The sequence below is a fragment of the Strigops habroptila genome, chromosome 3 (assembly GCF_004027225.2).
Source record: "Strigops habroptila isolate Jane chromosome 3, bStrHab1.2.pri, whole genome shotgun sequence".
Taxonomy (NCBI): domain Eukaryota; kingdom Metazoa; phylum Chordata; class Aves; order Psittaciformes; family Psittacidae; genus Strigops; species Strigops habroptila.
The window spans coordinates 70,309,025-70,321,860 of record NC_044279.2 but is presented as its reverse complement, the minus strand read 5'-3'; the positions used below and the strand labels follow the sequence as shown (position 1 = coordinate 70,321,860).

Below are 12,836 nucleotides of genomic sequence, written 5' to 3'. Positions count from 1 at the left end.
ACAGGCTAGTCACAGATATGGACCAGTGGTTCTAAGCCACGTCGCTTGCAGAGAACCTATAGCTTACCTCTAGTTCCAATTTCTTAATCGGAATTTAATAAGCATCCTGCTAAAGCTACCTAACTACCGAAGCCAAACTAACCATCTCAGCAGAAAACGTCTATAAAATAGCCAAAGAATTTGAATGATCCCTGATCAGTATTTCCTGCGAGTCTCAGTATCTTTTCCACTTTAATTCCTCTGATCTGTTCCCCATCTTCCTATTCACAATTTTTTCTCTCTTTTTCTCTTTGCTCCTTCCAAGACAAAACAAGACAGGCTGATAGGATGGATCAGCCTTAAACCTCCTAATGTTAACCCTTGAACAAGACACTGATCTATTTAACTATTATTGAGTTAACATCACTGTTCCACATTCTATAAAGACAGCTTTATAGAATGGTGCAGCTTTTTTTTTTTTTTTGTTCCAATGTAGAAGTCCAAAAAACTTCATTATCAGACCAAAATAAATCTATTCAAACAAAACAGAACTGCATATCATTCAATTCCAGGAGGTAAGGTACACACTTACTTGGCAGGTATCTAACAAAACATCTAGCTCCATTTAAAACAAATAAACAAACAAAAAACAACAATCCAAAACCAAAAAAAGGTCAGCAGAAAAGCATGTGAAGGTACTACTCCACTGGTTCAGCAAAGTCTGCTGGTTTGCCTTCAACTGCTGCAGAAAGTATGCTGAGTTCAGCCAGGGAATTTAGCTGAAGAACAGACATGCTTTCCAAATGGCAAGCCTGCCGGTTTTTGTTAGGGAGAGAGAGAGAAACAAACATGGAATGGAAGAGTAAACAGAAGTCTGAGAAGGGAACGTCAAGAAACACAAATGCCTTGAAGAACCTCCCTGACATTTGCTTACACAATGGATGATTCCAAAACAGCTGCTGAAATATGTGGAATTTCTCTGTATTTGTCTCCAGCAGATCAAGATCCAAAAGGTAAACAAAAGAGACATCTCCTTCAATTCCAAGGAAGTGCCTGTCTTACCCTGACATCACTGACTGAGTTTGGTGCAAACTCCAACTTTTGACACCGTATGACCCACTGGAGTACATCCAGTTTTACATGATTATGATCAACCCCAAGAATATAAAAAACCCTTCTTGAATTTTCAATTGCTTATACAAGTCTCAAAGGCCTTAGTTCCCCACTTAACTTTGACAGTAAGTAGGAAAAAAAAAAGAAAAAAAAAGAAAAAAATCAAACCCACAACCCCACAACCCAACTTTGTCACTAAACCCAGGAAAAATAATTGCACTTCCATCATCACTCCCCAGAGAAATATCTTAGAGGACTTGTTACATAACTGAGAAGAGGTTATGGCACAGGCCCAAAAAAAAAAGTTCAGGACTGCTGCTGCATAACAAAGTTATTTTTTATCTTGCTTCTCTTCCTGATTTTAAAGTCATTAAAAAAGTTCTGATCAAATTTTCAATGCAACAGGGACTATTAATTTTCTCATTCTTACTGGTAGAGTATTGAGAGAATTTGTGTAAATCTCACAACCATCTCCAAAACTCAGATGTTTCTCTGCAATACCCAGGGGAGGAAAAAACCAAACAAAACCAAAACAAACCAAACCCCAAATAAAACAAGAAAAAAACCACACACACATGCAAAAAACTGTCCTACATTAACAGAACACTGCTCATACTTCTGGAGACTCCCAACTAAATTTCAGTTGCTGGTAGGGTCTATCATTTCTCAGAAATCCAGTTGCAAAACTCCTTATAAGCTGAATGCAGTTTAATGGATTTCAGACATAAGTTAATTCCTCTTCCTCAGAGACAATGACAACATTTATGCCTTTAATCATCAGTGAGCTAGTGTCACAAACCTGACTGGGTACTGTCATCTGTTCCTGAGCGACATACTCATTCATACACGTATGCATAAATTTCAGCTAAGCTTTGAGACAAGCAGACTGCATAATAAAGGACCTGTAAGAAGCTGCCCCCAAAAGAAATAGATCTAGGGCCAGTGGTACAGGTCTCAAGCAGAAAAGCTAAAAAGAGGCATTTTCAAAATAAAAGAAGACCACCATCCAAATGTTAGGGGATGAGTTGAAATGCAAGCCACATTGACATAGCAACTTGTGTAGTGTTATTATGAAGAATGCAGCAACATATAAAGAGGCTGAGTTATTTACAGCAAGTCCTAGAGTTCAATAAAAATTTTATGAGTAAAGAAACACGAGATACTCTGTTAGTAGCTAAAAATGAAGACATATAATATTTTGATACCAGAGATTGCTAAACCGTGATACTAATAGAGATGTGATTTATTCATTTGGTACTGCTTCCACATTAGTACTTTTCTCCTGAAAAACCATCATGAGGAAAAATCCCAGTATTACTATTCTTCCAGTTAAGCAGGTTCTGGTTTTACGAGATGGCTGTTATTTGATTGCAAAAGGAACAATAGGCAACCTACATAAGAAAAACAAGAAACCACTACAGCATGCCATCTTCTTCAATTAGAAGTTTGAGCCTATGTTTAGCGCTATGCTTTGTCAGTGATGAGATAAGAAAAAAAGGTTGATTTAACTAGATGACTCCATTTTACATTCAGATCCCTTGATGTAGTGTTGTTCGGGTTTCTGTTTCAAAGAGTACTTCAAGTGCCCTGTCCAAAGCATAGAAACTCCCATTCTGATGCCTATCCCTTACTTACAATATCAACAATATCAAGCAATACAGTCTTATATCAGCAATTAAAAATAGTTCAGAATAAGATAACCATTTCTTCACGTGTTCTCATTAATTTTTACCGATTTTCTAGAGTAGCTACCCCATGTGCTGACTAAGCACTTGAAGTATTTTTCTGCATATAAACAGCAAAAAGGCCACACAGCAAGCAGCCAAGGCTACTCGTACACATCCAAAAGGTGTTAATTTGATTACACGTTAATGTACTTACCTGATTTGATTTCTCTACTGTACTACTGGGAACCTCTGTGGTATCCTTCACAAAAAAGTTATCTATAATGTGTCTCTCTGCACATTCCTGACCACAGATTGGACAGCGGATAACACCAACTGGGGAAAAAAAAAAATAAATCTGATTATGCTTGTGCAACTTAAGACAACTTAAGATATATCAAACAACTTCAAAGATGGCTTGTAAGGATAAATCTTTAAAAGGATGTTTTAATACCTTCTTGTCAATAAGATGTGAGTAAACGCAGCTAATTCACATTTATTGCTGAAGTAACCTTTATATGTTATTCCTTCATGATGTGTTCTTTCAACCAAGGTCAAGCACCTTTTTGTTTCTGCCCTATAAAGTACTTGCCATAATCTTATAGAAGATTAATTCCTTTTCTCTAAAGGGAAACTATTCCCATTGACAATTTCTTATAGAACTGATTAAAGTAAACATTTATTAGTGTGGAGTATTAGTAACGCTACTACATACACACCAGCAGTGTGAAATGACTGACTTCCAACTACATAATATGAGAAACTGAAATGTAATAAATTTCATTTTCAGTATCATTTCAATTTCATGATAAATGAGGCAAGTTCTATAGAGGAAGAAGAGATCTGTATTAATATTGCGATTACCTTCCCACGAAGCAAGGGAAAACAAGCAAGAAAGACATAAGAATAAGCAAACATGATCCCCTCCCTCCTCTCCTCTGCAAGACACACTGGGGAACAATTCTAAGACAATAACATTAGACTCTGGGTTGAAGAAAGAGCTGAGAACCAGTAACGCAAAGGGTTAAACAATGAATAGTTTTCTCAAGAGAATAAAAAGGACAAAGTCAAGTTCAAAACTTGGGGTTTAACAATGAGTAGAACAGACTGAAATGGAAAAGATCTATACAAACATTTTAAAGTAGACACTTTTCCTAGCTGCAGAAAATAGAATGTCTTATTAGCATGGAGGCTTGTTAATCATCCGAGGAAAATCTCTATGCATTAACATCTTGCTTTAAGAAAATTATCACAGTCATTAAGGCCAAAAAAAGAAACTAATTGAAACTAAGTTAGGTTAAAATAATCACTTAAGATGTGGAAGTCATCATGCAAAGCCAACAGTAGAATAGTCACGTGAGTCCAGAGATTGATTCTAGACTTACAGCTGCTATTTGAGAGGAGAAACAATTTTAGGGCCTTAAAGAAAATCAGAAGCACCGTTTAACTTGAGGAATTTAACACTAGTGTATAATTCATCACTTGCATATCTAACTACACCAGAATGGGCTTAATTCAGTTCGTGTTTTACTTTCACAATAAAATGTAGAAGTACAGAAACTACTCAAATATTTTGTTTTCTGCAGAACTTAATTCCTTACTGTAAGTGCATCATACAAGATTTAGGTAACTTTTTCATTACATTCTTCCAACACATGCTAGAGATTTAACTGGCCAACCCACTATAAAGCAGTTCTCTAATAGAAGTCCACCAGTTTTACTAAATCAGGTCTTTGATCTGGAAATTTAGCTGGCAGTTTTCCCACTTGTGTGCAAGGCATTTTACTTCTATCTGAAAGGCTATGATGTTAAGCCTGGTTTTATTATAATTGCCACTTTGCAAGTCTGCATTTCAATACATATTTGTGCAGCTTTCTTTGATACATAAAGTCTGTATTTTGGTTAAAACTCTTGTAAGATTTTTTTATACCATCATCATGAAGGATAATGAAGAAGTCCAATTCTGGTATACCATTTAGTTAGTAGAACTCCAAGGACTGTATTCCTCCTTTTATTAAGCAAATCCATTGACCACAGTCAAGAGTGAACAAATCTCCTAATATTCAAGCTACGTGCTTGCTGAAAAAGACAATTTTCTACATTTTTCAATAGTGCCAATTACAAATCACCCTGTTTCCCCATTGCTTATTCCTGACCCTGACAAAGCACAGTGCTCTGGGCCAGCATAAGTAACTGAGTCAGTCTTTGCATGTGTTTGGGAGCCAGGTATAGACAGAGAATGAGACTGGCAAACTGATTCAAACACGGATGTATTTCTCTAGCTCTCCCAAGTGTCACCTTCAGCACCCGATCTGCTTCACTGACCAAATGCACTGCTGCTTACACTGAAGCAACATGAGAAGCAGCATGAGGATGGGAAGAGGTCAAGACTGACACTGAAGACTAAACATGGAACCACTGAAACAGATCAGTTGTATTAAGCTGATGTCATGTTTTAACCACTGTTTATAAATCAGCTTGAATTGAAAACATGGTGGGGAAGGAATGGGCAGGGGACAAGTTAGGAAAAGTGCTAATGTAGATCAAATGTTTAATTTGCATGTTCACCAATAGAATACTGCCAACTACGGGTTCAATAGATGACACAAATTCTAGACTGAGATGGGAGAAGGAGAAAAGCAAAACTGCCCTAACCTCTCAAAATCCTCTTGAAACTTTTTCTAGAATTCCTTATGCTGTCTATCTTTAAGTCAAGGTTTTATTCTGCAACTGTGTGTGGGTAAATCTGCTTTTGTTCTAATCCTGGATTGATGACTGCCTCACAAATCAGTTTTAAACCCGGTTTAGTCAACCTCAGCACCTTGGATTTAAGTAAAAACACCTAGTATCATGTTCTCAGTGTGTTAGAGCCAGCTTACATTGTTAGGCGCACCGCTGGCAGCAAAGGCCTTTTTGGCACAAAATGTAAAATGCAAATTTGTCAGGCAGTATTTCTTTCCGGTCCTTATCTACTGTTTCTAATATACCCAAGGCTTTTTCAGTAACGTACTGAAGAATATAAACCATGTGTGGTCTTTTTCTCTCCACTCACCACATGGGAAATGGAAGGTGCAAGCAGGGTGCTCTGTACATGTGTTTTCATGCATGCTGCTTTTGAAACACAAAGGGTCGTGGCAAACAACAGTGTTTAACGAATTCATGCAGGTTCATTTCAGAACTTCAATCTAGCCACCTAGAGACACCAGAATTTCTATTCATGCTCCTTATCAGTAACAAATAGTACAATGAAGTGCACCATGTGATTGCCACAGTCCCGCAGAACATGGTGAGGAGCTGGCAGCTCACCAGAACCCACGTAACTAAGAGAGACGCTAAGTTACTGGGAAAGAAAACTATGGTTTACAATGAACCCTGAATTCAGAACTTAGAAAACAGAAGATGAAAGACAATGACTATTTTGGAATTAAGTGGAAAACTTGGGTAAATATGAAAAAATATATTTAAAGGTAAAAAAGGAACACTGATTATGTTCAAGGAAAGACACATGTTCTAACTTATCAAAACTCAGACAAACATATCTCTGTTTCAACATCGGCATTTCTACTGACTTTGTCAGCATTATCTGTCATAATCAAGTACTAAAGCTTTTTTTGGAAATGGTAATTTTCAATTCTTACTTTGCAATAATAGTTACAGATTGCAGCTTTTTGTATAAGGTGATAAAACTACACATAGGCCGAGCAAAGTTTTCAGCCATTCATCCAATACAAAAAGTACAGTTGTCAACTATCACAGATCTGATGGCATTTGCTTACAGCAGAAAATGCATCAGCATAACCCTAAGAGCTCACACCTGTAAACACCAAGCTGCAGAGACTTATAAACAAGAAATATTAGGAATGGGGAAGTTACTGGATTTGTTCAGTTTCTGAGGATGACACATAACATTTAGATTTTTTTCATGTGCAGACTCCTCTTTTAGAATAAGGTTTGGCCGAGCAACATGGCGCATTGGGTTTATATGTCCACGTTTTGGCAATGGGGGCAAGAGGGAGCTGCAGGGGTGTCCTCTGGGAGAAGACACTGGGGCAGCCCATGTCAGATAGAGCCAATTCCAGCCAGCTCTGAGATGGACCCACCACTGGCCAAAGCTGAATCCATCAGCAATGGTGGTGGCACCTCTGTGTAGGTGTTTAAGAAACAGCTATTTTGCAGAGCTATTTCAGCTGCTCCAGCCAATGAGTTGGCTTCACTTGGAGCTCGGTTCAGATGCCTCTATACAAACGCCCGTAGTATGGGGAATAAATGAGGAATTAGAAATGTGTGCATGGCCACAGGGATACGATATCATTGGTATCACAGAAACATGGTGGGATGGCTCCTATGACTGGAATGCTGGAATGGAAGGTTACAGGCTCTTTAGAAAAGACAGGCCCGGCAGACGGAGAGGAGGAGTTGCTATTTATGTCAGTGATAGGCTAGAGAGTATGGAACTCTGTCTGGGGACGGGTGATGAGTCAACAGAGAGTTCGTGGGTCAGGGCCGAAGGGAGAACAGTGATGGGGACATTATGGTGGGGATCTGTTACAGGCCGCCTGATCAGGAGGACTCTGTGGATGAAGTGCTCTACAGACAGATAGGAGCAGCCTCACACTCACAGGCCCTTGTCCTCATGGGGGACTTCAACCATCCTGACATCTGTTGGTGGGACGGTACGGCCCGGCACAAGCAATCCAGGAGGTTCCTCGATTGTGTGGAAGACAACTTCCTCTTGCATCCATGGATGGACAAGGAGCTGCTGAGGAAACTTAGAGGGAAAACAGAAGCTTATTAAAGGTGGAAGCGAGAACAGGTGTCCTGGGAAGAATTGTCCAGGAAGCTAGAGACCAGGTGAGGAAAGCTAAGGCCCAGTTAGAATTAAATCTGGCAAGGGATATGAAAGATAACACGAAAGGCTTCTATAGATATGTAGCAAATAACAGACTAGGGACAACGTGGGCCCTCTCTGGAAGCTATCAGGAGAACTGGCTGCCCTGGATTTGGAGAAGGCTGAGGTTCTTAATGACTTCTTTGCCTCAGTCTTCGCTGGCAAATGCTCTGACCACACCACCCAAGTCTTGGAAGGCAGATGCAGGGACTGTGAGAATGAAGACCTTAGGCCCACTGTAGGAGAGGATCAGGTTCGAGACTATCTTAAGAACCTGAACGTGCACAAGTCCATGGGACCTGATGAAATCCATCCACGGGTCCTGAAGGAGCTGGTGAATGAAGTTGCTAAACCACTGTCCATCATATTTGAAAAATTACGGCAGTCAGATGAAGTTCCCGACGACTGGAAAAAGGGTAATATAACCCCCATTTTCAAGAAGGCAAAAATGGAAGACCCAGGGAACTACAGGCCAGTCAGTCTCACCTCTGTGCCTGGCAAAATCTTGGAACAGTTTCTCCTGGAAACCATGCTAAGGCACATGAAAAACAATGAGGGGGTTGGTGACAGCCAACATGGCTTCACTAAGGGGAAATCCTGTCTGACCAATTTGGTGGCCTTCTATGATGGGGCTATGGAACTGATGGACAGTGGCAGAGCAGTTGATGTCATCTACCTGGACCTGCGCAAAGCGTCCGACACTGTCCCGCATGACATCCTTGTCTCTAAATTGGAGAGACATCAATTTGATGGATGGACTACTCAGTGGATAAAGAATTGGCTGGATGGCTGCACGCAAAGAGTTGTGGTCAACAGCTCAATGTCCAGCTGGAAACCAGTAACAAGTGGTGTCCCTCAGGGATTGGTGTTGGGACCAATCTCATTCAACATCTTTGTCGGCGACAATGGACAGTGGGATTGATGCACCCTCAGCAAGTTTGCGGATGACACCAAGCTGTGTGGTTCGGTTGATACGCTGGAGGGAAGGGATGTCATCCAGAGGGACCTTGACACGCTTGTGAGGTGGCCAATGCCAACCTTATGAAGTTCAACCAAGCCAAGTGCAAGGTCCTACACCTTCATCAAGGCAATTCTAGGCACAGCTACGGGTTGGGTGGAGAAGGACTTGGGGGTGTTGGTTGACGAGAAACTGAACATGAGCCAGCTTCAGTGTGCACTCGCAGCTCAGAAACCAACCATATCCTGGGCTGCATCAAAAGAAGCATGACCAGCAGGTCAAAGGAGGTGATTCTGCTCCTGTACTCTGATCTTGTGAGACCTCACTTGTAGTATTGTTTACAGTTCCGGTGCCCTCACCGTAAGAAGGACATGGAGCCGTTGGAGCAAGTCCAGAGGAGGGCCACGAGGATGATATGGGGGCTGGAGCACCTCCCATATGAAGACAGGCTGAAAAAGTTGGGGCTGTTCAACCTGGAGAAGAGAAGGCTGCATGGAGACCTCATAGCAGCCTTCCAGTATCCGAAGGGGGCCTACAAGGGAGCTAGAGAAGGACTCTTTGTTAGGGGCTGTAGTGATAGGACAAGGGGTAATGGCTTCAAACTTCAACAGGGGAAGTTTAGGTTAGATATAAGGAAGAAGTTCTTTACAGTGAGGGTGGTGAGGCACTGGAATGCATTGCCCAAGTTGTGAATGCTCCATCCCTGGTGGTGTTCAAGGCCAGGTTGGACAGAGCCTTAGGCAACACGGTTTAATGCGAGATGGCCCTGCCCATGGCAGGGAGATTGGAATTAGATGATCTTAAGGTCCTTTCCAACCGTAACTATTCTATGACACTATAATGGGTGAAAAAATGCTCTGCAACAGCACTGGGAGAGTAAGAAAACTGTGAGAGAAACAGCCCTGCAGACAGGCAGGCCAGTGCAGAAGGTGGGGAGGAGGTGCTTCAGGTGCCAGAACAGAGGTTCCCCTGCAGCCCGTTGAGAAGAGCATGGTGACGCAGGCTGTCTCCTCTGTGGAGGACCTCAGGCTGCAGGAGGTGGATATGCCCTGAAGGAAACTGCAGTCTGTGGAAAGCTCCTGTCAGAGCAGGTTTTCTGGCAGGAATTGTGGCCTACAGTGGATCCATACTGGAGCAGCCTGCTCCTGAAGGACTGTACCCCATGGAGAGGACCCACACTGGAGCAGGTCTTGTGGCCTACAGTGGATCCATACTGGAGCAGCCTGCTCCTGAAGGACTGTACCACATGGAGAGGACCCACACTGGAGCAGGTCTTGAAGGATGGTATCCCACGGAAGAGACCCCACACTGGAGACAGGAACAAGTGGGTGGAGGATGGAGTGGCAAAGAATTGTAATGAACTGACCACAATCCCCATTTCCCATCCCCACTCCACCATGTGAGGAGGTAAAGTTAGGAATGAGAGTGAAGTTGAAAAGAGGTGTGAGGGGGAAGGTGGTAGGTTTTTTATATTTTATTTTTGTTTTCACTTCTCACCATCCAAATCTATTTAATAAAAATGGAAATGCTGTACAATAAACATATTAATGACTTGATAGTTTAAATAGCTTTATTCCTACTAACTCAAATCCTATTGCTGATAATGTATTTTGTATTTGCAGTGACGATTTGATAAAGGAATCACAGACATGGTTTGAAACCCTTTTCTCCTCATCCAGTTTTCCAGTACAAAGGCTTAAGTCAAGACCATGGACAAGTATCCCTCCCCTAGATACTGTGGTAGTAACGAAACACAACACTGCACACTAAGCATTACTGCACTCCCCAGCCTACTATGAAGACCTGATAGAGAAATTTGACTTCGTTTGATGCATAAAAAGTAGAGTTGGTTTAAAGTCATAACCAACAAATAGCACTAAGACAGATGGCTGAAGCAAACATAGGAGCACACATGAGCTTTTTGCTAACAAGCCAATAGGTGCTGTAGCAAGCCATTAACTAACTTTTTTTGAACAACGGCATTTTCCAAAGACATTTCTGCTCATCTTTCATTAAAGGGTTACAATAACATACAGGAAGAAGGAATGCAATACAAAGTCAACTTTAATAAAGCCCCAGCATCCAGCATTTTCTTACTGCATTCCATATATGTATTTGCTTTTAATGCTCATTGGTACATCATTTTTCCTAATAAACATTTAATTACATTTTTAACTGTTCCTTAAGCATGCATAGAATGCAATTCCTAAATTAACCTTTGAATTAGTTAAGATTTCTTTCACTGAGTCCCTCTGCAAGTCACTTTCCTAGTGTAACAAGGAATCCATTTTTGTTTTTGTAAAGTGTTTAGGTTTGGAAGCATCATACAATTGCTTTCTAAACATGCTTAACCTTATTGCCAGCACTTCCTTCCACTTCTTTCAAGACACCTGCTTTCTGAATTGTTCCACCATTTACTTCAGCACTTTCAAGGCTGGGAAACCTGGCTATTCTACTATGGTCTGCTCAAGAAGATTCAAATTCCGAGTAGCAGGAAATTAAAAGCCATTTAGATGATTTCTTATATAAATTGATGAGGATAATCATTCATCCTCTAGTGAAACTATAGGAGAAGCATACTATGTCATCAGAATAAGAACTGTATTATTGCTTTAAAGAGAAAAAAAAAAAAAAAAAAAAAATCCCCAAACTTTTCTTGTTCGTTTCCCAACTGCCCCCAAATACCCATAGTTTTGCAAAAGGAATAAAGGCAAAAGAGAAAAAAAAAAAAAAACTGGAAAGCTGCAGCACAGAACACAAACTCACACCCTATGGAATAATATAACAAAATTTTACTAATCCCCGAAACTATTTCTGCAATTATATTTACTATACCAAGTATATATTCTTCAAGTACATTACCAAGTAAGCCCAAACCTAGTATTTTCACAAAAGAAAAAAACCCAGTATCTTTATTTAAACATTGTCAGAGCAATTATAATGCAGCAGCACTAGAAACAGCATCAGATTCAGGTTAGCATTCTGGCTAACATTGATCAGGTTAAGCACATTCCTGGATGCTGAGGCTCTGCTGTTTATCCTGATTAAATTAGGGGTAAGGAGGACCTCTAATTCCACATTAGTGTTCCAATGCCCAAATAATTCTTGACCTAATCAACTTGAAAGAGCTCCGAGATATTTGTGTGTGAATTGAACAATACAGTTAGGAGGCTTCCAAGACCAAGTTATTTTTTAGTGAACAAAGTAATTTTCTTTCCTGAAGGTTCTCTGAAAGATGACTTGCTATGATGGAAAATTGCCAAAAATAAGAGTTGACACTTGATATTTTTAATGCCATTTCCTTTCAGAATGCCTGATGTTGCTCTACACTCTTGAGATACAGTGAATATCTCAGAAAACCAGATCTAGTACAACTTACAAAAGGAAACAAGTTGAGATCAACTACCTTTCCTGTTTTTCCTTAGAGTGTGGGGGAACATGGAATTGAGGAAGGGTGACCTTACATTTTCTTAAAATTGCCTAAAGTAGCATCACCTAACATCATCTACATCCTGCAGTTTAAAGGAAACAAACACCAGAGAGGATCCAGTGGTGACTCCAGCACAGCAGAGCAGCTACAGGAGTAGTTAACCAGGGACTTTCAGTCAGCTGTTCCATTTTTGACTGGACTTACCCTTCCTCAATTGCCTGTTCATTTCAAACCATTTCCCTCTCAACCTTTTGTCAAGATTCAGTTGCCAACTGATTTGCCATCCTTCCTTCCAATTTAGAATATTCATTCCTTCAGAATCTCATTTTCTCTAGTGGTAACAAGAATGCTGTTTTCTGGTTCTAACTATCATCAGTATTATTCACGTCAAATGCAATCCACTGCTTCCAGTCCTGTAGTGCCCACTACAATGGGGCAACTGCAGAGGAAAAGAGAATCAAGAACAGCTCACAAGATTCATCTGTAAAATAACTGAAAATTTCATTGTGTTTGGGTTTGAAGCACTGCAAGGCTTAATGGATATAAATCAAAAAAGGAAAAACATCTGAGAAGTGGAGACCGCAAAAAATCCCCCATGTATTGCTAAAGATAGGTACAGTTCCTCTACAGTCTTAGCACCTACTGAATCTTCAAAAGGTCAACACTGCAAGGGATAAGATAACACACTTTAAAATGCCTTTCACTGAGAAAAGTCCCATTTTAAATGGGGTTACAATTTCAAATCTAAGAATCCTAACAGGAATTGCATAATTTTCTCTCTTTTAATAACCAATAATTATATAA

General features: G+C 40.4%; 1 protein-coding gene across 4 annotated transcripts in view; it reads right to left on the bottom strand.

Moving 5' to 3' along the window:
* Positions 1 to 12,836, bottom strand: part of TRIM24 (tripartite motif containing 24) — a 63,666-nt gene that overhangs the window by 33,160 nt on the left and 17,670 nt on the right. For all 4 annotated transcript variants that reach the window (XM_030478702.1, XM_030478703.1, XM_030478705.1 and 1 more), the window contains exon 2: positions 2,974 to 3,092. In XM_030478702.1, the coding sequence (XP_030334562.1) occupies positions 2,974 to 3,092 (119 nt within the window). The remainder of the gene's footprint in view (positions 1 to 2,973; positions 3,093 to 12,836) is intronic.